Source organism: Ruditapes philippinarum, unplaced genomic scaffold (assembly GCF_026571515.1).
Source record: "Ruditapes philippinarum isolate M1 unplaced genomic scaffold, ASM2657151v2 ctg183_1_1_1_1, whole genome shotgun sequence".
Lineage (NCBI taxonomy): Eukaryota > Metazoa > Mollusca > Bivalvia > Venerida > Veneridae > Ruditapes > Ruditapes philippinarum.
In genome coordinates, this window is record NW_026859131.1 from 29,781 (window position 1) to 56,953 (window position 27,173).

At 32.5% G+C, this 27,173-nt stretch overlaps 2 protein-coding genes across 2 annotated transcripts; both read left to right on the forward strand.

Moving 5' to 3' along the window:
• The first annotated feature begins 3,533 nt into the window (after positions 1 to 3,533).
• LOC132755367 (uncharacterized) lies at positions 3,534 to 25,325 on the forward strand. Its single transcript, XM_060746239.1, has 24 exons — positions 3,534 to 3,891; positions 4,293 to 4,393; positions 4,616 to 4,744; positions 4,947 to 5,111; positions 7,140 to 7,252; positions 7,660 to 7,777; positions 8,280 to 8,623; positions 8,801 to 9,763; positions 11,660 to 12,525; positions 13,827 to 14,001; positions 14,295 to 14,369; positions 14,643 to 15,137; positions 16,717 to 16,904; positions 17,179 to 17,282; positions 17,590 to 17,724; positions 18,709 to 18,891; positions 19,133 to 19,248; positions 19,573 to 19,690; positions 19,991 to 19,999; positions 20,514 to 21,475; positions 22,424 to 22,517; positions 23,618 to 23,739; positions 23,998 to 24,153; positions 24,537 to 25,325. Exons 1-24 carry the CDS (start codon positions 3,671 to 3,673, stop codon positions 24,732 to 24,734), a joined length of 6,150 nt encoding a protein of 2,049 aa, XP_060602222.1. The 5' UTR covers positions 3,534 to 3,670; the 3' UTR covers positions 24,735 to 25,325.
• LOC132755357 (uncharacterized) lies at positions 13,187 to 15,904 on the forward strand. The gene is made up of 4 exons (XM_060746227.1): positions 13,187 to 13,338; positions 13,827 to 14,001; positions 14,295 to 14,369; positions 14,643 to 15,904. The coding sequence occupies exons 2-4, from the start codon at positions 13,831 to 13,833 to the stop codon at positions 15,213 to 15,215; spliced, it is 819 nt and encodes a 272-aa protein (XP_060602210.1). The 5' UTR covers positions 13,187 to 13,338; positions 13,827 to 13,830; the 3' UTR covers positions 15,216 to 15,904.
• Positions 25,326 to 27,173: the final 1,848 nt, after the last annotated feature.

The following is a 27,173-nucleotide window of genomic DNA, read 5'->3' on the forward strand; positions in this document are numbered from 1 at the left end:
TATGTATTTTGATTTTATTATGCTATCTGTGATATTAAATATTTACCAGTGTTTTTGTTTTGCATGTATAAATAAAATTTAAGAAAATGGTATGCTTAGTATTTTGTTATCGCAAGGTTCGGTGATTTGACGTTCCTCAGCTGTTATATATACACCAGTAACATGCTATATTGATAATAACGCATAGTGTGATACACACTTGTTTAGAAAAAGGGGTTATTTCAAATAAAGAACAGTTATGCAAGTACACTTGGTTCACGTAGACAAAAAAAACAAGGGTTACTGGATTGTACTAAAATTTAGGCTGGAGAAACGGAATATATTCAGATTGGGTATAAGAAATGCATTATAATGGGGAACTTGAGATAAGTCTTTCAGTTCAGAATTGTTTTGTCTGGGACATGAACGTACTTGTCTATAAACCTTTAAAGTCTTTTCCAGAATGTAATTTGGTGCTAGGAGATACTGCCTGGACAAACCTTTTCATGAATAGAAATAGTCGCAATATTATCAATGTCAAGTCCCCGAGCAAATAACAATAATTTTTGTGTATTATATCAAGCGCTTGTCTGTGTCGTTATCAGCAGCCATTGCTCAAGCAAGTACTATGACGATGTGTAAGTTGCATATCGGTCTCGTACATCGATATTTCAATTTAGGAAATATCTATTTAAAGACCTGGTCACGAATTTCATGAAACACCTCGAGAGCTAATACTACGGTGGCACAAAGATGACATTTGTCTCATATCTCGTGCGCACAAGATACTATGTCGTGGCCACGAGTTACTTAGTCGTGGCCACGGGCAACGAGATAAGTCGTGGGAACGAGATACTATGTCGTGGCCCGAGTTACTAAGTTGTGGCGACGACATAGTATCTCGTCCCCACGACATAGTACAAAGGTGACGTGTGTTTTTTTTCTATTTATCTCGTGCGCATGAGATACTATGTCGTGGCCACGAGTTACTGACTCGTGGCCACTAGATAGTTAAGTCGTGACCACAAAATGTTATGTCGTGGCCACGAGTTACTTAGTCGTGGGAACGAGATAATTAAGTCGTGGGAACGTGATAAATAAGTCGTGGGAACGAGTATAATAAGTCGTGGGAACGAGATACTATGTCGTGGCCACGAGTTACTAAGTCAGGGGAAAGAGATAATTAAGTCGTGGGCACGAGATACTGAGAGACTTAATTATATCGTGCCCATTACTTAATAACTCGTGACCACGACATTGTATCTCGTTATCACGACTTATTTATCTCGTTCTCACGACTTATTTATTTCGTTCCCACGACTTAGCTATCTCGTGGCCACGACATAGTTTCTCGTTGGCACTACAAGTATCTCGTGCCCACGACTTAATTATCTCGTTCCCACGACTTAGAAACTCGTGGCCACGACATAGTATATTGTGGTCACGACTTACCTATCTAGTGGCCAAGAGTGAGTAACTCGTGGCCACGACATAGTATCTACACATGTCACCTTTGTGCCACCGTAAAATACACTTACTCGGTTGATATCCTGCTATACATATCGTCGCTATACTATATATAACCAAGAAAAGCATTGATGCAAAGCATCAAAGGGCGTCCATGCAAAAATACAGCAAGTGAAGATGAACTAGTAGACATCTGATGACCAGATATTCTTATAAACTTTTCAATGGATAATTGGTTTTTACCAGAATTGTAAAATATTTTTGAATGGGCGGACGAAAGACATTGTTCATCATGAACTTTGGTAGGCATGCTAGAAATAAGAATATTTATTTTCCACAGGAACTTGAATTCTATCAATATTAACGATAATATCCAAAATATACAGGTCTATAACATCCAAAGTGCAATTAGTTGTTTGAATATGTTTCATTTTTTCATATTTCATTTCCTGCAAAATTATCCTGTTCATTATTTATAACCATAGCGCGACACGAATGACCGTTTCATTAAACTAAAACTACTTCTATAAATAGATTTTCGGACTTTCACAATGTTAAGGTCATCATTCTATTTATCGGTACAGTAATACACAATAACCCACTGTTTGTACTACAAAATGATTAATAAAAAACCCCCGAAGACCGCGATTAATTGACGGATAAGATAATTTCATTTGAATATGTTTGCATTGCGAAAGTCTCCAGTTCGCTATTCATTTTTCGCGACATTTCATTTTTGATAATCAAACACCCTCATACCAATCGGAATGATCGGCTATTATGACCGAAGAAAGGCCCAAGAAGTTGCTGCCGCCCTTTCACAAAATCTGATTTCGATCCATAAGGGGCGTCGCGCTTCGGCGCGGACGCCAGTAAAACATGCCAAAAGAACGATGAAATTACAAATTGTTCAAGGCAAACCCCTGAAATAACGGATGAAGTGTATGACTGTATATCATTAACAATTGGACTCCAAAACACACGGAAATGGTGACTGTCCTCTGTCAACAACAAAAAATACCAACAAGGTTGTGCATAAGACCTACTGCAACGGTGTAATTTCTTATTATAGAACTTGTATTCAATTGAGATAATTTTTTATTGGTTGGCTAGACTTTTCGAAGAAATAAAATGGAACTATTGTGATGACGGTTTTGTCGCCGTTTGTGTGTGTGTGTGTGTGTGTGTGTGTGCGTGCGTGCGTGCGTGCACAATATACCGCAGTATTAGAAGGGGATTTATTCTAAATTAGAGTAATGTCCCTTTTGCACGGGTTAAATTTTTTATTCCATTATAGTTCATATCTCAAAAACTATCGGAGAGCTTAATTATTTCATTTTTTAAATCAGAATATACATATATTCCGAACCTTTCTAACAACATCACAAATATTCACTTAAGTCTTGAAAAACGCAAGCGCAGGTGAATTGACCAAGCTGTTATGCAGAATTAGCCCAACACCCCTACCCACGTCTTTCTACTTTGCTTGTACCATATTATCCAGTACTGAGAAAAGTTGCGCATGTTGTATTCAATTATGAAAATGAAATACGTTCATAACATCAAAAGAAAATATTTGTATGTTTTGTAGAATTGATTTATGATCTTTAAGAAAACATACTCGCCTGAAATACTTTCGCCCTTTTGGCAATAAATACATGCAACTGTAGTTTAAATGAATAGACGACGTTTCCTTTTCACCTAGTCCGTCTTTACAGGGATAGCTCTAGTTAAAGGGTAATAATTAATTTAAGTAAGTTGATACCCAACACCTCCCCCCCCCCCGTAGTTAAAAAAAGAAATTTCTATCTTAACTTTAACTTTCATCTTCAATGACCAAATAGAATTAAAATATCTATATTTAACTTTTGACAAAAGATTGTATTTCACATATCCAATGAAAACTAAGTAAAAGTACAAATAACATACCGCTCACTATTCAAAATTATGAACAAATGCATTATGATCTTTTGTTTTTATTCATTGTGTTGAAAAATCTCGACTGGCTGATCAAAAGAAAATCGCGTTAAAACGGCGAAAGTTGATACTAATTAATTTCAAATTGGAAGATCTTTGGTCAATTTAGATCCACGAGTAATCGGTCGTAAGAGAAACCATATATGTTGACATTTAAATACATATATTAACAGTCTTTATTACTGAATAGTATTTTATAATGATATAATAAAAGCAATATAAAAGTTAGGAAGTAGTGATATATAAGATGAGTTTAGTATTACAATTTATGGTTATTTTCGGAAGCTATTCCTACTGCCTAGGTGTGTGCACTTTTCCTAGCGATTTGACTGGTGAATGGTACAGCACAAGCTTTGGGACACTCAATTTTATAAATAACCAAACATTTACAGGTTTTACATCGGATCTGTCTGCAACACCATTAACATTCACCTGTTTTGATTCATCAGGATCCCAATATGTGTCCATGTAAGTATATTTTATTTGTTACTCAGAGATATATTCTAAGCAATTACATGTAAATATGATTGATGGCTATATATTCAAATCAAAATTGTGTATTTAAATTCTTAAGTGCTGTCAATCAATCTAGCCTTTTTATGGTACACTTTGTATCAGAATTTTTGTTTCTTTCTGAAATAAAAAAAGGAAGAGATATAAAAAAAAAGTCGCCATGTTAATACTGATGTAAAGATAGAAACTATTTCTATTTCTTTGTTTGTGCACTCAATTTTGTGAATATTCAACTTTTTGTTATCGTTTTATATACGGACAGCTTACCACAAACGCATTCAGCCTTTCTAATCATTGAATCATAGTTATGACTGTAGTGTATGTTCCTATGTTTTTCACGAATGTTTATGTTTCAGGACATCCTACAACTTGTTGGCGAATATTGTTGTAGATGTTTATCTATGTATGAATTTGCAGCAAATCTCATCAATCAAATACTACTTTACTTTGGATAGCAGTGAGTTATTATAGTCATTATCAACTATCCATGTCATTTAAATTAGTTAATACGTTAAGCTATTATTCAGACATTTAACTTTGAAAATAACCTTTAAAAAATTGAAAAACAAAACTATTAACAGAACCTGTTTAAACTAATAAAATGTTTTCCACAGACTAATGGTAAAATGATTGACGTATAAAATTGATATAGATGATATTTACATTTGTTGTGTTGTAGATCTAGATTCTGGGTCCGGTGTGAGATTTTACTCTCCAGCTGCTTCAGGTGACACTGTGAGTCTGTCACAAGCATGTAGTCGTAGCGATTCCCGCACTGCCGGAGAGTATGAGCTTCTGATCAAGCAAGGTAGATGTTAAATCTTTCCATGATTATTTTTCTGCGTTTTAAGTTTGAAACTAAGTACACCTTTACACTTTTTCAGTGAGATCAAGTTCTTACTCATCAATGGATGAATAATTTCTAGATATTCGGCATTTAAATATTTCAGAAGAATTGAAATAATATTTTGTTTTTCTCACATTCGTAACTCATTAAATTCACAAAACAGACGAGGTGATGAATGCATTGACATCATGTCCCAGTGATCTACAATCAACATTTAATGTCACCATGACAACTAGGAGTGTAACCGAGTGTAAAGGATCACAAATGGAGGGATCAAGTGGTGCTCTCGTGTTTAATTACTCAGCTTGTGTAACTGGCCACCTTAATAGTAAGTAAACCATTAAAATGTTTTTTTTGAGTCTTCGCTCCTGTGAGAAGGCCTAAATTGGAAATGTCTGATTTCTGTCTATTTCTATAATCACTGATCGAGTCTATAATTAAAGAAGGTCAACGAATAAGTCAATAAGACTTACTCGCAACTCACCATCCTTTAGCAGTTTTTATCTTAGCATGTAAATATTATCTAACTACTGTGGTACAAAGGTGACATGTGTGTGTGTGTTTTTATATATCTCGTGCGCACGAGATACTTTGTCATGGCCACGAGTTACTAAGGCATGCCCTCGAGATAATTAGTCGAGATACTATGTCGTAGCCATAAGATATTATGTTTTGGCCAAGAGTTACTAAGTCGTGGGCGCGAGATAAAACAGAGGAAATAAGAATCCCTGAAGACAGCCCAACACGACAAAATTAAAAATGTTGTAGGCTCGGTTTGATTGAGCTTGTTCATAGACGGTACTGTCAAGTTCAACTACCGTCCACGTCCCCTAGCACCTGCTTAATCAGAATTCAACATTTAACATGAACTGGTACAATTTTGAATTTTGAAACATCCCCAGATGTGTTCATATGGCGGTTATCATGGAACCGACAATGTGACACATAAGTGCCATTCCATGAAAAGCGGCATATGGTCCCCAAGTAAAAAATATGCGTGTGCCCTAAACGAGAAAACAATGGGCGGAACTAAATAGAATGGAATTTTGAAAGGGGATCAGAGGTTATGAAGCCTGCATATCACATATAAAACGTCAAAAGACAAATTTAAAAGGCAGGCCACATATCTTAAGGGTGATTCAACGGTATTCAAGTGAAGAATATTGGAACCACCCAACAAGAAAAAAGCCGAATAGAAAGAACTAAATTACCACAAGCACGACAATGATATCGTGCTGAACGATCTTTAAGGATCGGAAATATAACATCTCTGATTGAATGTACGGGGCGACATTTTACAGCCTCCACACGGCACAAACAACGCTGAGGTGGCGATAAAATAAAGAAAATAAGAATCCCTAAAGACAGCCCAACACGACAAAATTGAAAATGAGATACCAAATCGTGTCCACGAGTTACTAAGTCGTGGGTACGAGATAATTAACGTCGTGGGAACGAGATACTATGTCGTGGGAACGAGATAAATGACCAATCATATGACACTATTTATATGAATTTTCCGAATAACCTAGACATGTGCTATAGAACAAGGATGCCCCTACTTCACCTGCCTTTAAAAGTGCCATTTATACACGTTATTGATTGGTCAATAATGTTACATTTATGGTCATTGTGACTCTGATTTTAACCGAATGACCTCAAAATTATTAGGTGCCATCTACTGATAAGGTGCAAGGATCTTTCTAGGTTATATAAACCATGGCTTATTCCTCCTAAATTATTCATCAGACAAGGATTTTAATACATGAAGCGTCATGGTTACCTTGCCCATGGACCTCAAACATCCTTATAGGCTATCTACTGTCCATGGGCAATGTCCTTACCTACCAAATAAAATAAACCCTCTAGGTATCGTAGGCCGTTGTACATACAAACTGACAAATTCTATCACAGAATTGACCCCACAAAGGGCTATAAGTTAGTCAAAATCAATGTCTGAATTATGGGCCTTGGAAATGATCCTAAAGACATGTTTCAAGTTTATTTTTTTCAGTATTTTCAAAGATTATGTAAAACTTTAAACAGAATATTTTCTAAATTTAAAAAATTAAAATATATATTATAGTGTAATCTGATTATCTCGCACGCAGGGTTTAGGTATCTCGTTCTCACGACTTAGTTACTCGTCGCCACGACATAGTATCTCGGTCCTACGGCGTAAACGACTAAGTATCTCGTGCGTAGATAAAAACACACTCATTGTTTTGAATGACTTTTATACAAAATGATATTATTAGTTCATAATTTATATCAGATTGAAATTAATATGCTTTTTAAAATACACTGGTACATACACTGACATACTTTAAAACTACATGAAGTGATCATGCTGTAGGTGGAGGCTATTTACAGTGTATCTACAGTAAAACAGACGGATACAATTATGTTACACTGTATAATAATGATACCAACACGGACGAGACTTCTACATTTTTGTTCTCTTGTTTTGTAAGTAACCCTTAAACGGTTCTTTTCAATATTTTACATATTATTAAAATAAAGAAAACATACATAGTAAAAAAAATGACGAACAATAGTTTAACAAAGACCTTTTTTAATATTTTTGATTTCTCATCTTGTTTTGTAAGTAACCCTTACACGGTTCTTTTCAATATTTTACATATTATTAAAATAAAGAAAACATACATAGTAAAAATGATGAACAATAATTTAACAAAGATCTTTTTTAATATTTTTGATTTCTCATAAAAGAATTACTTCAGCGGATGTATGTCCTAACAAATTTTACATGAAAATAACAAAATAGTTATTCATTCGTGCTCTTTTCGAAAACATAAAAATATTTTCATTGATGTATCGAATGTTGTCAATACATGTATATATTTACATGTCAGACATTTGAAAAGGATGCAGAAACACTAAGAGTTACTGAGAATCCCCAGAGTTGTCATTTTTCTCAGACGCCATCTACCGTAAATTCAACGGGAGTCACATATGTTATGATTGATCTGTGTAAGTGCTGTGAACAATGATTCTATATTTAACTTAACATATACAGAAACGAAACAACAGAATACCAAAATTATCGAATATTATCACTATTCAGACAAGTGTAACATGTATAAACTTAACAAGAGTCACCTACCGGTTAAGGTGTCTGCCACTCCACGAAAGGGTCGAATGTTCGAGCGTTATTTGGTTCATTATTATTTGTTCTCCTATGGTGCGAGTACTGGTAAGTGCCAGGAAGCGAACTTGAAACTTGTTCACATAAGGTAAAGTTTTCCCCACAATCAAGATAAAATAAAGTCATTATAAGACTTTCCAGTCCAATATACCACCAACATCTGCGAAATACTTTACAACTTTAGAATCTTTTAAAATATGTACAAGAAGCTGATATTTTTATCAAGCTAGGCTAACCTATTATTAGTTTTTTACCTACATGCTTATAATTACAGAAAAAAAAACATTTTGAATTTGAAATATGATACATGATTTATTATTATTTCAGTGTATACACCACCAGAAGAAAGGGATTACACTACAATAATCATAGTTGTTTGTGTTGTAATAGGCATTATTATCATCATCATTATAGTAGTGGTTATTTTATACATAAAAGTGTGGAGAAAACCTTCGCCAGTACCTCCTCCTAAGATTCGGAAGAGAAAGAAACAACTTTCCATAACTGAATATACTCCACGATCGCTTGGAAGAGCATCGTCTGTTGAAAAGTTAGATAAGGGCGATATCAAAAAGAAAAGTACTGAGGAAATTATATCAGGACTTCATAAAGAGGAGAAAGATAAAATCGTTATAGTGAATGGACAGACTTACGTTCCTCCAAAGAAAGAAGTAATATTTGTATTTTATTCCGCTGAAATAGTTGAACTCAATTTTTATGACTTTGATCTTCTAGAACTTTCATTGTGATAACATTGTCCATATTTTACAGTCAAAATAAATGTCATGTGCGTAAAATGGCAATGAAAAAAATTATTACTTTAATTCTACTATCATATTATGTTCCAGGCATGGCAGAAGAAGTGGGAAACCGATCAATGTGAAACTTCTCCCAGACTGACACAAGAAATGTTAAAGCGAATGCGACAGTCTTTCCCAAGTGATAGTGGAATTTCTCGTTTTGATGAATTATCCGATTTAGACAAAGCTTATACTCTATCAACATCCTTACCTGAGAGCATAGATATTCCATTCAAGGACAGTCCTCGAATATTTAACAAACTGGATAAAATGGAAGAACAATCAGGAAGCCCCGTTACACCAAAGTATACTGAAAAGTCACACGCCACACCAAGTATTCCTGCAAGCACAGGAAAATTTGGAGGCTCTCCTAGAATGAGGTCAATTGAGTCAATACCAATGCCTGGTAATGAATCTAAATTAGACACAATTAAAGAAAATCCACTGTCTAGAGAAAATACCTTATTGTCACATAAAGGTAGAGTTAGCCCATCTAAAAAGCCAAAGGAACATCCAAATCAAACCCGAATTTTGAGCGGTGGTGACGTTACAGCCCTGTCAACAGTTTTTACATCTCACAGTACCGCATCGGTAGGTGATATTCGCTTTCAGGGCTCTTTGCAAAACACAAGTAGTAGAAATAGTTATTTAAGTGCATCTAATGCAAGCATTTTTGACGACCCTGCTTGGCTAATGGAGAACAAGAAATCACCGAAAGGAGATGATGCTTTTCTAGTCATAAAGAATCTGATTGCTTCTATTCCAAAAGAAAGGGAAAAAGAAAGGGACCCAAAATGGTTCACAAAAACACCAAAGATTCCTGATAGTTCAAGAGAAGACATGGAGTATTTCAAAAATAGAAATAAATTCTATGTAGGATTGAACGGTGTAGGAAAAGGAAGTTCTAGTAGTTTAGACATTATTGAACGTGAAAAGATGAAAAGAAAACCAAAGACCAGTAAAAGAGATAAGCCACAGTTAGTTCGCCCAACGTCACCACATTTTGAAGATTAAATGTATCCATGGTACAATTTAAACACGATATGTTTGCTGCAAATTCATTCAAATGTTCCGACTTTTACACGCCTGAAAGTCATTTTGCGAATATGTTTATGCACCTGGTCATCCATCCACCTGCATCCATCCGTCTGTTCCGTGTCCCACTGGTATCTTTTGAAACGATGGAAGGAAATTACAACTACCCGGGAGAAATGTTTATTATAGTGAGAAAAATTGTAGCACGTAGGTTTGATCTTCTTGAGATCAAGGTCACACTTAACATTTATTTGTTAATTACAAAATTTTGTGTCAGCTCTGTATCTTTTGTACCGATGGAAGGAAATTAAAACTATTTGGCAGAAATGTAACTTATAGTGAGACGATGAGCAAAACGTTTGTTCGAGTTTCCTCAGATTATAACTGACCCCGCCCCGGGGCTCACTTGATTTATATAGAATTTATATAGACTATCAAGTCATATCGTATGAAAGTACAATGCCCATATCTAAGATACTTGACATTAAGCATTTCCTTGACCTGTACAAAATAAGTGGAAGTCATGCCTCATGGGTGAATAATGGCCGTCTCGTCCCGGGGGTCATTTGATTTAATTATATTTATGTAGGGAAATACCGCCTTTTGTGTGAAACTACAATTACCAGCTTTAAGGTATTTTACATATGCCATTATCTTGTGGACTTCTTCAAAACTCATGTAAGTAATTGCCCTTGGGTAAATATTTATTGACTTGTTTAATAGACTTATATAGAGAAATACATTAAAGTCTTATTGTGTGAAACTACTATGCCCAGAGCTTAGATATTTTTCATATAGCATTGACTTTTGGGCCTCTATAAAAACGTAATGTAAATGAAAACCATCGGATAGAATTTTGCCCCGTCCTGGGGTCACTTAGTTTATGTAACTTTCTATGATAAACATATCTTGAAGTTTATAAAAAAAAAAATTGCAAACCCCATTTATAGGTCATTTTTCTCAATAAGAATATTTTTTCTGGGAAAAAGTGTGAACGAATGATCTGAAAACTTAAACTTAAGATATTTATCTTAAATTGCATGAAAAGAAATAACGTTATTATTCTAAAAAATTAATGCCATATGCTTTATGTAGACTAATGTATAAGAAAATACATGCAGTCTTTTTGTGCAAAAACAATAATGCCCAGATCTCATATATTTGTCATGAAGCATTGCCTGGTATAGACATTATCAAAACTTTAAAAAATTAAGTACATTAAGTCAAAATGCTCCTATTAGTATTGACAACATTTTCGGTCAAGTTTTGAGAAAGCGTCTTTTCTGTAATTGAAAGAAAAAATTTGATTCTTCGAACAAATTTTTATTCGGGCGTATATTGCCCCGCCTTAGCGGGACTCATGTTTTTTTTCTAAATCTGACACAAAATACTTACCCTTTTTGCTTTCTTTGTTCTTTTTGTACATTTAATACCCTGTCACACACAACAAACAAGACTACAACAACCATGCTCTGACTATTCATTATTCAACTTTCCTATCGTCTTTGGGATGTATTTATGTCTAGTAGCTTCTTGTGATGGTTTAACAGTTTTAGCGTGGGGTTTTGTTTGTATATAAATATGGGGCTATTGTGTTTTTTTCTTTTTGAATATTCAGACCTCGGAATATGTACATTTTAGCTAAAATTTCATTTATTTGAAATATATAACAAAATTATATTTACAACAATGCTGCAATTCTATTTTTTTTTTTTTTTTTGATATCTTAATTTTTATATTTGTCGTTTTTTAAAATTTATTTTCATCATTTAATGCTAATAAAAGTTAGATTATTATGTTATAAAAAAGATACCATTACTTTAACCTTGAAGTTGCTATTAAAGAGATATATTTTTTCGATGTATATTTTAGGGATGGCAGTACAAATGGGAGGCAGTCATGCGGCCGAAGTTAACTATGTCCACAATAAAACTAAACATTCAAAGATCGCAGACGCCTGTTAAATTATTTCAAAATATAATTATGGAAGAACCCAGCTGCAAAGCAAATGAAAATAAAGTGACTATCGAGCAGGAAAATGAACTTGTATCATCTAAAAGTCTAAGTGAAACAAATAGCGTTGATAGATTTGATGATGTGGGGAACTCGGTGAATTGTTCATACATCAATGTTGATGATTTGAGAAAACAAATTGATATTGCGCCACTTAAGGTTGATTATAAGGACGAATTTACTTCTGAAAATAAAAAAGATTGTGACTCTTTGTTGAAAGTCAAGCCCTCTAATATTTTTGAAAGTATATTAACAAATAAGAGAAAAGTTGCACCTGTTGACGATAGAGTCCAGCAGCTTCAAATTCTTTCGTGCGCACAATCTTCTATGGACAATACTTCTGTAAACATCTTAAATAATGAGAAGGGTGAATCAACAGCAAGCATCACAAATGATAATAAACACTTAATATGTAATGACATACTGCATAATACAGATGATAATGATGTGTCCATCTCAATGACTGATTATTGCAATGACTATACAGATTTTAAGTCTGAAACAACTAAGAGTGAAAGTGTAAAAACGTTAGAACATGTTGAGTATGACATTATAAGCTTACATACAGAACTATTCTTTCCAGAAGATTGGCTGTACGATAATGATTCGGAATTAGATAAACTATGGAAGAAAGGAACTAAATGGACATCAAGCAAGAGAAAAAGAGAATATAAAAGTTATGTTGAAGTTAATGATGATATGGTTCAGAAAAAAGAAATCAGTCCGTTTAAGAAAATAAAAACTGACATTTGAGTATGTTCAGTCATTTCATACGATTTCTATCTATAGAACTAAAAGATAACTTAAAATAATTTATAATGCCATATATATATTTTTGTTAAGAATGTATTATCATTATCTATATAACCTTATTCGAGTGAAATTTACTCGTATATGTAAGGATGTAATACATTTATAATTCTGATTAACAACATATTTATTTATAAACAGATTATTGAATAAAAACTAAAGCTGAGACTTTACTACATGATTGTGTTTTTATTTAGTTATAAATGCTAAAATATTTTGTATAAGTACTGGAAGTAAGCGGAAATGAAACATTCGACCGATACGCAGGAGAGTAAGATTAAAGAAACAAGTCGAACATTTTCTTAATACGAAATATTGAAGTAAATAGCAAATGCATGTATATTATATGACCTATCGCCTTTAAAATCAAAAGAAAGAAAAAGCTCAATGAGCCCAAAACTTGAAGAATGTCTTTTAAATATCGATAAAACAATAGTAATCAATCGAGACCACAATACAAGTAAGACGACACCATGTACAATAGTAAAACAAACACATTACAACCCGTTGATTGCGTCGCTATTGTTTTTATCTTTTGTTAATACGAAGGTTTTAATAATTAATTCAGTACATGTCTAGCTTTTGTTTTTTAAAATTTTGAACTAAGGTTAGTACATAATACATTTAAGGCGTAAGAAAAAGTGAATTATTTCGCATTCACACATTAAATTGTTTCAAACAGAATAACAAAGATATTCGAAGAGAAAATTTTCAGACTAACATAAACTGTAAGTATACTTTAAAATAATAATGCTTTTAATTTTAAATTTTATTGCTCGATAACAAATAATAATAGGTGTCACTTTGAATCGGATCGATTGCAACACTGAACACAGAGCATTGCGAAATAAGAGCTCGTTAGGAATAATGACTTTTTACCCAACTTTTTTATGTATATGAACTCTGCGTAAAATGAATGTGAAACCATATTTTATAAGGTTTTATGAATTGTAAAAGTAACATGTATATCTTATATGTACAAAAAGACTGTGAAGCAATTATCAATATTTTTAAATATAAGATTTGAGCATAGTTTATCTTTAAGTCGGTCAATTTTTTTATTTGTTCTCCTAGTCCATTATTTTACATGGGCATGTACACAGTCAACTAAATGCAATTGTCTTTTGACACGGATGAATATATTAAAATACATAAAAAAGCTCGTGTTATCATTCTTTATAAATAAACAGTTGATTTAGTTCACCATTTTTGTCAGTTTAATGGTAGACAGAATGGGTGCAAAATTCAGTAGGAAGAAAAAGCCTGCAGAAAAGCAGAAACGTCCACGAAAATACGGAAAAGTGAATGACTACTTACTTGAACCCATACGAAAAAGACCAAGAACATCTCAAAGTTTAAGAGATGCGAAGTTTATAGCAACTCTTGGACAGGTAAATTTTTATATTTAAGACAAAATGCACGATTTATCATCAAACAAAATGAAATTAAAGTTAATTGTTATTGTAAAGTGATAGAATGATATCAAATAGAGAATACGCTCTTATTGTCGAAAGATATACACAGTAATTCCATGTCATAAAAAGTTCAGAGTTTTATTGCAAAGAAAAATAAACAAAAGAAAATGCTTTAACTGCTTAATATTAACATACTTTTACATCTTTTTTATTGTTCTCCATATTTCTAATCATTAAAAATGAGCAATACTTCGATATATATGTTTTAGCAAGGTAGAAGTGTTACAATGGCTGACCTGAACAAGGAACCAACGGAAACTACTGTAATTAACAAACCGATTCCTGTAAGTTAAACTTATATTATTTGAATTTTGATAAAAAGACATTTCTTAGAAATAAACGTTTGTTGTTTTAATAAAGTTCTCTATCAATCAAAGTATATATTTTTGAATGTCAAAACTGTAACATGCTTATTTTTAAATAATGACCATCTAGAATTTTGTTAAGCTTGTTAAAACTATTTTACACTATTTAGTTAGAAATGTGCTAGAAAACCACAATCACGTATTGATTTAGCCATTGAACCCGAATGTACACGGTACCTTTCTTTCTTTCAGAGATGGCAAAGCAAATGGGAAATAGATATGAGACCTGATCCAAGTAAAGAATATTTGAATCCTTTACGTACTTGGAAGAGCATGCCCTTACCGACTTCTGAAAGGGCAAGTGCAACAAGTAAAGTATCATCTGGCAAACGGCCATCAAACAGCAGAAAAAGTAAAAGAGGTCGATCTCGAGAAAGGCGTGGTACGTATGGAAGAACTTCTGGTGCAATGCCATCTGTAGAAGAACCGGATAAATTCGATGTTCAAAGTATTGCCTCGTTTAAAGTCGATGAGCGTAAAATGTTACATAAATCATATGACAGAACCCAGATAGCTTTGAATCTTACAGCACAACTTTGGCACTACGAACCAAAGAAGCAGAACAAAGCATGGTTCCTAGGACCTGATAACCAACATAAAAATCAACAAGAGCACACTGTTAGTTTTGAAAATATGCCCAGGCAGAGTAAACCTTTCACAACTTTCGTCAATTTAGTTCGTTCAGCGGTAAGAGTCGAACATAATAAGAACAAACCTGAACCGGTTGTAGTTGCAACACATGCAACAATAATTGAAGAGGAATAACTCTTATTAGAGACTGATTATACGTTTATATTGAAATAAGTTATTTCCCTTCATCCCCATTGGGACAATAACAAATATTCATCCATATTTTGGTCAACTTTTTTCAGAATGTATATGAACAATAGTTTATAGGTACGTTACATTTAGAATAGATATGTTAGAAGATTATATTGAGATAAACTGGAGTTACACACTAATGTATCAATGATGTATCAACATCGTCTTAAAATGTAAATAGCGGAAATTACAAAATTAAAATGCCTATTCAGTTTGCTTTATACTTGAATCTTTACTAGTATTTTGTTTTTGTCGTTGTTTTATTGTTTTTGTTGTTTTTTTAATAATAAAATATAAGACATAAAACTTTCTTCAATTTGGTGATATCTAAGGGAGCTCTTTTCATGAATGACTTGTAAGTCTGAAAATAATTTACGAAATTTAATAATTTTAATGAATGTTTTTATTTCAAACTGGAATATTTACATTCAAATTAGTCTTGTCTGTGTGTCAACCTCTATTATATTCACACTAAGAAGCATTTTATAATGTTTTCCTTGTTGCTTCCACTGAACAGAAGCGACAAAAATATCATGTTTATATAAACTGCCGTATTAGGACTTGTCTGTTAAATGAATGAAAATAGGAAATGATATGAAAACAAAGATGTATCTAATGAATAAATATTTTGACAGAAGTAATATACCGAGTTAATTTGTTTTGTGATATTTGAAATCATCGTCAAAGAAACTCACAATAATATGTTCACACGTTAACTAATGTACGACACTGATATAAATGCACTTCGGACCTATAAAGACTTTCGAATTCACATTTGTCAGCTCTACATTAAATATATACATGTTTTAAAGAGACACAAACGTAACGGATTATCAGATTAACCCCGGTTCATTCTCTATGGCATGCTAGATTACAGATTTAAACGATTAAAAAGTTCAAATGATTAAATCCTACATGTATTATGATATAGGGTGTTCTTTTGTAGTAAGTTTACTTCATTTTTGTAGATCTCAATTGTTAGAGTAAGTAAATATATGCATGTTTATTTTGCGCATGCGTCGAATACCGTAGATACAGTCGTTCTTGCAATGGCGGATTGGAAATGTTTTAGAATTTGAGTTTATTTTACCATTCAAAATGGTAGAAGAATGAAGAAAATTTGGGTTGCATCCATTTCATTAGTGATTTTCCTCCTCGTGCATTATGCAGGTATGTAACTAATTTTGTATCATTCAACGGAAATGGGTTTTATCATAACGTTTTGTTTTTTTCTTAAACTGATGTAACCAAGAACATTATTTTCAATTGTTATCATAATGTTCAAAAGACAACAGCATTTCATAGTTACGCTTCAGTACATTTATAAAATCTTATTTTTTCATTCAAATGTTAGATAGATAAACATTGTATAATTCAGCTTCTCCTTGTTTCAAAACTGATGTAAAACTAGTAACTTGTATATTTATGTCTCTGAATTACCTAGGCTACACCTATTTCAGACACTTGTGTACTACCAAGTGACCTGAGCGGAGCTTGGTACAGCAGTACCAAGGGCTCCATCACTTTTACAACAACATCAGGCGTTAGTACTATACCATCCTACAAAACGAGCAAATTTGGAAGTCTGTCTTTATCATGTTATGTTTCTGAAGGGGATAAATATGTCTTCAAGTACGTTTTTATTGTCATGTCATTTTAATGGCTGTAAAGTCAAAGAATTATGGTACATAATTATACGTTTCAATTAACGATCTTGATATAAAACTGTAAGTTCTTTCTGTCTGCAACCACCTATAATCATAATTTGTAGGTAACATATTAAACAATATTACAATGTAAGTTTTACACTTAAAGAATACTGACTTATTTTCATTGAAATAATCATGCTTTAGATGATCCAGTCAGAGATCTATATCAAATAAATATTTTACGGTCTGATTTTTAGATCCTCTACTTTCACTTACTATGGTCTTGAATTTGAAGTGTTCACATGTATACAGATATCTGAGAGAAAATCTGACAGTTTTTACATATATTATCTAGGCTCAGGTAAGTGATTAGCATTTTAATATTTAATACGTATTACTTGTGAACATTTACAAGAACTGCTCAAGAGACAAATTTAGAATGTATGATAAATAATAGTTAAGGAATACATATATACATTCATAAACGACGTCTAAATATTTAACATATTTTTTATATATATTCATAAACGTCTAAATAGTTTACATATATACATTCATAAACGTCTAAATATTTTTAGCAAAGATATAAAAAAGATAGACAATGAATTAAAGAAATATGATTACAAACAGAAAAAAGATACTGTCTATTGTTTAATTATTAATTACAGTGGAAAACACAGATGCTAACAATGAAAGACTTAAGTCAGCATTGGTGACTTCAGCTACAACACCAACTGTTGCCACAGTATGTGATAGGACAACCTATGCAACCGGATCAGAAAATATTTTTCTAAAAAACGATGGTATATTTTTTATTTGACATTTGCTATTAGAATTCAAATGTAATGAAAGCAATGACAGTTGTGCAAAACTACAAAAACATTTAGAAAATGTACATATAGCTGCAAGTCTATTTAGATAAGTTCCTAATTTATTGTACATGTAAGATAGGCCTTCGTAGTCAATATATCAAAACACAACAAATATGAAAATAAAATGACTTTACATTCTTTTATAAATAATCGAGAGAATCTTAAATTATTTTTTAAGAAATAATATCGATGTGAGCGGTGTTTATCAGCTATTTAACACCGGTTCGAAGTTTTGGTACTTAGGAAGAGACCACGAGTGGTTAAATTGTTAGAATCAAAACGACAAATAGGTGTTAAATGCCCAATGAACACCGCTTAGATAAATATTATTTCAATTCTAACATGACAAAATATGGGAGACGACTTACGCTAAGGTTTAAACAAATAACGAATATTAAACAACAACAAATAATAATAAGAAAAAATGTTTCATCTTATTATTGGAGAATGATTTTATCAAATTAGGTTGTCAGACTGGATTGTGTTTTGTTTACATCGGTAGTCGAATAATCATTATTAACCCCCACTATAACGTCATTCTGGTGCCTTTATGAATTAGTTGCATGCTTAAGATGATGTCATTATGTTGCTTACGATTTCCGTATTTTTTTCTAATATATAATCTTGCTGTATAATAAAATCTGTATGTGAATTGTCAATTTAGCACAATACTAAAAGAAAACATAACAAGAAAGTATCACTAAAATGCGTTATTAGTGTTGCCTTAAAAGGTTTTTATCCCTATCATTGAAGGGAGAACATGTACACATTAAAAAGAACAGCTTCATATACATGTACAGCCCCTAGCAGTTAAACACCGGTTTTTTTTTTCTTTGTGTATCGGGACAGAATCACCAGACATGTTTAAATAATTGATATATGTGGTAACCTGTTAATTCTTGTATACTTTGAAAGGAAATGAACTGAATTCTATGATACAATTTCCGTTTGATATTCGCGGAGAATGGTCATACAACCACACGAGCAGCGGGACGACTTCCTGTACAACCGGAAGTTATGTCGATATATGTCAAGGCGGTGACGCCACATCGATGACGTATAACTACACTGCTTGTTCAACGATACAAGCATATTCAGGTATGTTTTAAATTCTCCAAATTCTAGTTTAATAACTGCCATTGAAAATATTTTATGTGGCAAAGAAACGTCAAATATGTTTGATTTCAATGACTTACAGGTGACATCCTAAACATGAGTTCATACTTTGAAAACAAGCTGTACCTACTCTTAAATAATATTAAACGGTAAAACTACAAACTATACAAGTGTAACTCATTTAGGATCTTGTAACGTTATAAAAGAAATTTAATGTTTTCAGCAACCGGTGTTTTGAAGTGCATTCACTACACAAGTGACACCGATTTTACATATATGTATGTGTACAATACTGATACATCAACAGATGAAAGCACGACGTACAGATTTACTTGTTATGTGAGTATACGATACTTGATAATTAAATTAAGTAATATGTTCTTGAAGATGTCAGTCTTTTTCTTTATCTATAAATGAGAACAGAAGAGATAACAAGAGTGGGAGTGGTTATCCATGGCACATGCATACGTATATATGAAAAAGTAGTTTGATCATATCTATGTGAAATTTCCGTATAAACAGTGAACATACCAACATGAAACAATAAAAAACACATACTGCACAAGGAGAAAACAAACTTAACATTTGACTGATCCCTGTGATACATTTTCAAATGAAAATATGTATAACTTACGGATGTTCATCCATATTTTGATATTTTAGGTCTATTCAAAATCGGACACAATAGCGTATGCCACTCAGTACCCACAGGAATGCGCGTCTACCCAGAATACAACATCTGTCTCATCCCCTGGGGCAGTCCTTGTCTTCTCACGGACAGGTAACTCAGTCATTTCTACATTCGATATCATAGTCACACCATACTCTTTTTTAATTTATGCCATTGATAAAGTGAAGCTAAACAAACAATTTATGTCTATATAGTATCTATATAAAAAGGCGTAGACAGTCGAGTGTCATGTCTGGCACGTTTTACACCTTTTTTTAAACATTTTGCATCAACAACATCAAACAATCGCATTCTTAACTTCTTCCTTCAGCAAGCATATAAGTTTTAACTTAAAAAATATTACATTGCCTTTCAGCAAGTTATATTTATTTTATGTTTTCGTGCTTTCAGCTTCGTGTCGTAAGTACATGTTATATATCATTATTAAGATACGTCGGTCCATGTGTATAATATGTTGGACAGTTTTTCAAACATTTTACAAAGATATGTTATAAGACATCTTTATTATTTTCATTAAGTAAATGGAAACTACTGTTCTCCCTAAAAAAGCTAAATCGATATTAATTATCCTTTTTATCTTTACAATTGCTGCAATATATTCTTTTTATTTTGTGATTTTAATTTGTATATCTCTGCCATATACCTATAATGGTCTACAATTTTTGTTACAAAAGGTAATGAAGCCCGAACTGTATTTTAATTTCTCTAAGGTACTTTAAATAACTAATGTATCCCTTCCGCTAATGTTGAAATGAATAACGGTCCTATCATAATATGTTCTGTTCTGTTCATAATATGAAATTAATATAGTATGCAACACAAAGTATATTGTAGATACAATAATTCAACTTCAGTTTCTTGTCGTTCCAATCAGGAACATTTTAATGTGTTACTTTTTTGTGTTGTTTCCTAGCTTACGATACTTCGTCGAACGTTCTTTCAATGGCATCGGCTGCTGGACTTGCAGTAGGATTGATTCTTCTTATAATCATAATTGTTTGTGCAGCATTGATTTGGCATTATTATAAAAAGAGAAAGCAACAAGAAATCGACAAAATGCCCTTACAGAAAACACAGCCAGCAAATAAAAGACTTGTCAATGGAGATTTATATAGAGATGGTAAAATTGCTGGCTCTAAAACTCCACGTGCCATGAACGGAGATGCTAGATTGAATATGGAAGATGAAATGGGCATCCGCAGAGAAAATTCCATTCATATATCAATGACGTCACGAGGTGGAAGTGGCTTAGGTGGTCTTGATGGCATTGAACGAAGGAGTGGAGTTGCGCCTGTTGAGGAACCCGAGGTAAATTATATATCTGATGACGTAATTATTGAAAGCGAAAACGAAGCTACACTTGCATCAACGTTTCTTCCAATATCTACAGACGAGAAAAATGAGCTTCATTTCACGGATGAAGAAATTAAAGCTATTGAACGAAAAAGCGCAGAAAATAAAAAAGAAGATAAAGATAGCGGTTTTGACATGGATGATATTGATGACGAGTTGGGCCTTCCGAGATTATCAAGGGCTTTCACACCTGTAATTCAACCAGAAGAGGCAACTTTACCAAGCATAGCATATAAAAAAAAGATAGAAACTGAAACAGAATCTGATGACGAGAAACGAGCAGACGGTATCAAGAAAGTTAAGCTGAAAAAGCACAAAAAGAAGAAGCGTGTCAGGTCAGCAAAAGAGAATATAAAGGGTGCTCGAGTAAACTCCGGTACTAAGAGCCGAACCATTAGTATGAGAGAAACTCCATTTTTAGAACGGATAAAAAAACAAGAATCAGAAAATGCAGAAAAAGAGCATAGGGAAAAATTAGAAAGAGAAATGAAAGAGATTGAAAATGAGGTCATAAAAGCAAGGGTAAGCCAGGGATATTCTACTCCTGCTACCAATAAGTCTAGAAGGTGATTGAAACTAATTGACAAGGATTCATTTCTGCTAATTCACAATGTTGTAGATTATCTTTATTTTATTTTAATTTGTCGATATTTGGTTAAGATGTGGAATTAAAAAAAACAAAAACGTTTCGACTGTAGAAAAAAATAATCATATTTCACCAATAAATATTTTCTATTGAATGAATGTATGGTCAAAGGTAAACTACAACCAAAAACGTAATACGGAAATCACTCTGTTTCGCAAAATAAAAAAAAGATGAAGAAAAAAACAACAACAAAAAAACAAACCCTCATTATATCTCAAACAATTTCGTTATTTTATGACCTCATTATATCTGAGTGCTTGATATATATATATATAGTCACTCTCATAATACCAATGTATATTCACGAAGATCACTTTTTGTAATATTCCAATAAATGAACGTGAAGAAGAGGAAGTATTTTTTATGAAATAGAGTGATTCCCTTACCTCACAATGGAGCACATACATTTAAAAAAGAGAAATTATGGCGCATCCTTTAATACTGTATCAAATTTGTCAAAACTTACCCTTGCTTTTGACCAGCATTCTACGTCGTTTTCTTATTTTGTCTTTGAACGGAAACGTTGATGCATGTACAGCTTTCGGACAGACGGACAATATTAAAGCATGTGCCAAGAATTTCTAGTCACAATTAAATATACATATATAGACTGCACATATATAAAGTAACATTTAATATCTTTAAAGATGAAAATAGATGATCTTTAATATCAGAAGCGATATGATTACTAGTATAGTATTGTGTCAATTATTTCGTTTAAAAAGTCTGTTAATTAAATTCTTCTTCTTTTTATATACATGTATATTCATCATGACGTCATTGAAACACATCTTGAAAACACATTTTCGATATATCTTTTTCAGCTCGCAAAGAACGCCAAGACCGCACGGACCGCACCCAGTGATAAATACATGGTGGACAGAAAAGGAAGTGAAAGCATTCAACGACCAGATAAAGGTAGATTGATAATAAGTACAAAATCCTATATTTATAGATTGACAGTATTTCAATGACTTTGAAGTTCATATGCTTTACGTTCATGATATATACTCTGATACCATAAACATGTATAGGGTCTAGTCTGTCTATGCTATATACGCTGAAAGCATAGGCAATGCGCTATGTATGTATAATTTCTAGTCTGTCTATGCTATATACGCTGAAAGCATAAACAATGCGCTATGTATGTATAATTTCTAGTCTGTCTATGCTATATACTTTGAAAGCATAGGCAATGCGCTATGTATGTATAATTTCTAGTCAGTCTATGCTATATACGCTGAAAGCATAGGCAATGCGCTATGTATGTATAATTTTAGTCTGTCTATGCTATATACGCTGAAAGCATAAGCAATGCGCTATGTATGTATAATTTCTAGTCTGTCTATGCTATATACGCTGAAAGCATAAACAATGCGCTATGTATGTATAATTTCTAGTCTGTCTATGCTATATACGCTGAAAGCATAGGCAATGCGCTATGTATGTATAATTTTAGTCTGTCTATGCTATATACGCTGAAAGCATAAGCAATGCGCTATGTATGTATAATTTCTAGTCTGTCTATGCTATATACGCTGAAAGCATAAACAATGCGCTATGTATGTATAATTTCTAGTCTGTCTATGCTATATACGCTGAAAGCATAAGCAATGCGCTATGTATGTATAATGTCTAGTCTGTCTATGCTATATACGCTGAAAGCATAAACAATGCGCTATGTATGTATAATGTCTAGTCAGTCTATGCTATATACACTGAAAGCATAGGCAATGCGCTATGTATGTATAATGTCTAGTCTGTCTATGTAAAGTGATCTCAAGTAGAAAATATTTTTTCAAATTATTTTAATTTTGATGACTAATATAATGCTTGCATGTTATAATCGAATGTAACTATATGACAAGAAATTTACATAATTAGGATATAAAACAAAGTCTAAATGTTTAAAACTTACTACTTTAGTTTTATTTTATAGAAAAAGTATTGCATTAATACAGGTTCACACTTCATTTATATAATGTCAGTTTGAAACAAAGTTTGAACTATACCTTCAGGATCTTCAGGTACATCGGCGACAGGAGAGCGCCGCCGTTTTGGAGACCCCCCATCCGAAAATACCCGAAAGAACCGTAAAAGAACACCAAGGATCCGACATCCTATGGAAGTACAAGGAGATGTAGGTTTAATATGTACTCTTATGCATGTTTAACACACACTTAAACATGTCTTGGGTCAGACATAGTGATGTAAAGAGATGTCTTGTTTGTGTTGACTAGTCAAGAACTTTATTTATTTTTCATTGTTTCTTTTTCCTTCTGAAATCGTATGACAAAAACATGCATTTTTCAAAACATTTCGAGAATAGATTAATAACTTATTTGAAAACACTCATCTTTGCTTTTTAAAAATACTTTGAAATGATTCTGCATTTAAGAGTGAAGAAGTTCAAGACCAAAAAGAAGCATTCAAAAAAGCCGAAGAGTTCTGGAAAGACGAAAAAAGGGCGAGAAGCGGCCGGCGGAGAGAACATCCTGAAGCATTCACAATCCCCTCAGTTAAGGAGGACCCATTCGACCACAAGGACGACAAGGTATTGCACATTGTCAATTGCTTTTAAATAGATAAAAATAAACGTATCTGTCTTATCTACATACTTTGGCACTGTTCTGCTTTATATTCAACTTGATGGATGATATACAGGTATACAGAAGCTTGGTGTTTATAATAAATGTACTGTTCTGTAGGATATGTTTGCCACTTTTTGACTTTATTCTGTGGCTTTTTTATCCATATCTATTTTTTTTATGTTTCATCATAAAACTACTTTCTTATTTCTTCTGGTGAGAATGAGTGAACATTTACTTTCTTAAACAGGCTTGCACTAGATCTACAATTACTCAAACCAATGTATTCTGACATTTTATTATATTGTACTTTCGTTGATGAAAAACATTTGAATATTAATGTTTTCAGCCTCATGGAACATCCGCTGTCTCTCAAGCCAGAAGTGGAAAGTCTGCCTATGGTTTAAGAATGGAGCGAGAAAACTCGGCTTTTATTGATCCAGTTAAAGACGCTGCACACGATGATAACCTTTGGCAACGAGCTTCAAATTTATGGCACCATGGCAACAGTTTTAGGAATACTTATAATAATTTGGCACATCATTGATTTTCTACTGCACGCACTTTTTTCGTCTGACGTTTAAGTGAGAATAATTCTATTTCTTTCAATATCTCATCTTCTTGTAACATGTATTTGAATGACACTGTCTTCTTTAACTGGCCCGAACATTTTTGAAAATGCTACTTCTATTCTATCAAAAGCATTTGTTTGTATTAATTGTTACAATAAATTTCATTTAAGTAGAAAGTATCTATTTTCTTTAAATGTGTTGTAAAAGCTACAAGAAAGCTAGTGTCAGTCGTTATTTCAACTGTCTTAATTGCAGTATAAATACATTCAAATAATGAATTCTACATGTTATATGATTTAGATTTTTGTTTTGCTTTATGATATATGTGTATTTAACAAATAGAATTCACATTTATTGATAATTGATATCAGAAGGTATATTAGCCAATTATTTTATTTTTTCAATTGGAAAGAATAACGGTATTACATGTAATGATTTTGATGTTTGACTGCGTTTGCCAATAAAATGTTTCGTTTTAGCCAAATATTTTTGATGTTGTTTATGTATCAATGTTTCGTGTTATCTCCTTATCAGTTTAGATACATCTAAATAAAGCATTTGGACATATTCATGTTTCTTTCTGCTATTGTTGTTTACAAGTGTACTGTCTGGTTGTTGGCATACTCGATCAGGTTTTATGTGACTAGATCTGGTATGTTCGTCACTACGTTATAATCCATGTTTAAATGGAGACAAAATGCAGTAATCGGCTTCCTTTAACAAATGTTGGATACCTTCCAGAATTATGACACTGCATGTACGTATATGACGATTCTACTCAATTAAGTAAAGTATTGATATAAATGCATTTAACGTAACTGAAGATAGATCTATAAGCGGATAATGTCTAATTAAAATAAACTCGGGCCAGGTATTACATTTATAATTCGAACAATTGAACATAAAACGTAGTCATCACAGTCAAACATCCAAACAATTGGTTCCATATATTGAATAATTGGTATCATATATTGTGATAATCAACTTATATATTGAAAATTCGGCTCCATACATTGATAAAATGGTTTCATATATTGTAAAAATGAATTAATATATTGATAATTCGGTTTCATATAATTCATATAAGGATATCTGGTTCCATACATAGCTACTTTGGTACCATATATTGAAGAATTGGAATCATATATTGAGAAAATCAACTTATATATTGCTAACTCGGTTTCATACACTGACAGTATGGTTTCATATATTGTAACTGTGGATTAATATAATGGATTCCTGTTAAATAAGAAGGTGTTTTCAATTCATATATAGTCGAAGTGAACTCATATATTATCCAAATGGTTACATAAATTGAAAAAGAACAATATCAGACAGCCATGGCTTTCCATACTATAGTCTTCATTTGTATGTTAAAATTCGTATACGAACTTTAGTGTTACCGCGGGGATTTCCTTTTAAGATCATAACTTATGTACAATATTTAGTAAGATTTGGCAACAATACTGTTTTTAAAGATGTTTTCAAAACTAAAGAATTCTTGGATTTTTAGCCGATGGAAAATATGTTACATATTTATTTAATGTAGCTTTAAAATTAAAGGAATGCCGTAACAAGTTCACTAAAGCATATTATAAGGTCCTATGGATTTTTATTGGTAATGATATATAAATTTAACAGTTATAATGATCAGTGTAGATAAAATTAAGCTAACAGTGAATAGTAAAATGTTTAGCAAAATGTATATATTGATAAAAGTATAACTTATATTATGAGTATGAACAGCATATATCAAATGTTTACCAAATGTGTGCTCAAAAAGGTTTACACCAATTTTACTATTGTGTGTTATAGAGGTATTGTCTTAGATATGGAACGATTTTATAACCATTTTTAAGTATTGAATGACAAAAACATTTTGTCAAGATTAAATGAAATACAATGGTCTGTTAATGATAAATTAAAGTCTACATCGTTCCATTATTTCAACTACTTTCAAAAATCTGTTTTAATAAACTAGAAATTATATTTTCAAAGAACATTGCAAACAAATGTTATATACTGTACTAGTATAGAGCTTTCACTTTACATACAGGACAGGGCACATTCTCCAAAAAAATTGTTCAAAGATTAATCATACTTTAAAGTGACATTTACCTCAAAAAGTATTATTTGCTATTACATTTCATTACCATTTTCTTTGTTTGTTTTAGAAAATCTTTCAGCGATAGGCCTGAATATAAAAATGCAATGGTAAAAAACATAATATATGTATTTATATTATTAGTGTCCCCACAACTTCTGTGGTACCACTAGCATGAATGCTATGAAAATACTGAAAATAGTGGCAAATTCAATGAAAGAACCAACTAAGATAATGTCCCAGCAGTGGATACAAGGTTTTCTGTTATGGATATGTATTCACAATAGGGCCTCCAAAACTTGAAATATGG

Bases quoted from the DNA above. Each gene is read 5' to 3' on its own strand.
- LOC132755367 (XM_060746239.1), top strand. From the start codon at position 3,671: ATGAGTTTAGTATTACAATTTATGGTTATTTTCGGAAGCTATTCCTAC. The intron at 18,892-19,132 runs GTATGTTTTAAA...TAATGTTTTCAG, and splicing joins AACGATACAAGCATATTCAG to CAACCGGTGTTTTGAAGTGC. The intron at 19,249-19,572 runs GTGAGTATACGA...TTGATATTTTAG, and splicing joins CGTACAGATTTACTTGTTAT to GTCTATTCAAAATCGGACAC.
- LOC132755357 (XM_060746227.1), top strand. From the start codon at position 13,831: ATGGTAGACAGAATGGGTGCAAAATTCAGTAGGAAGAAAAAGCCTGCA. The intron at 14,002-14,294 runs GTAAATTTTTAT...TATATGTTTTAG, and splicing joins TTATAGCAACTCTTGGACAG to CAAGGTAGAAGTGTTACAAT. The intron at 14,370-14,642 runs GTAAGTTAAACT...TCTTTCTTTCAG, and splicing joins TAATTAACAAACCGATTCCT to AGATGGCAAAGCAAATGGGA.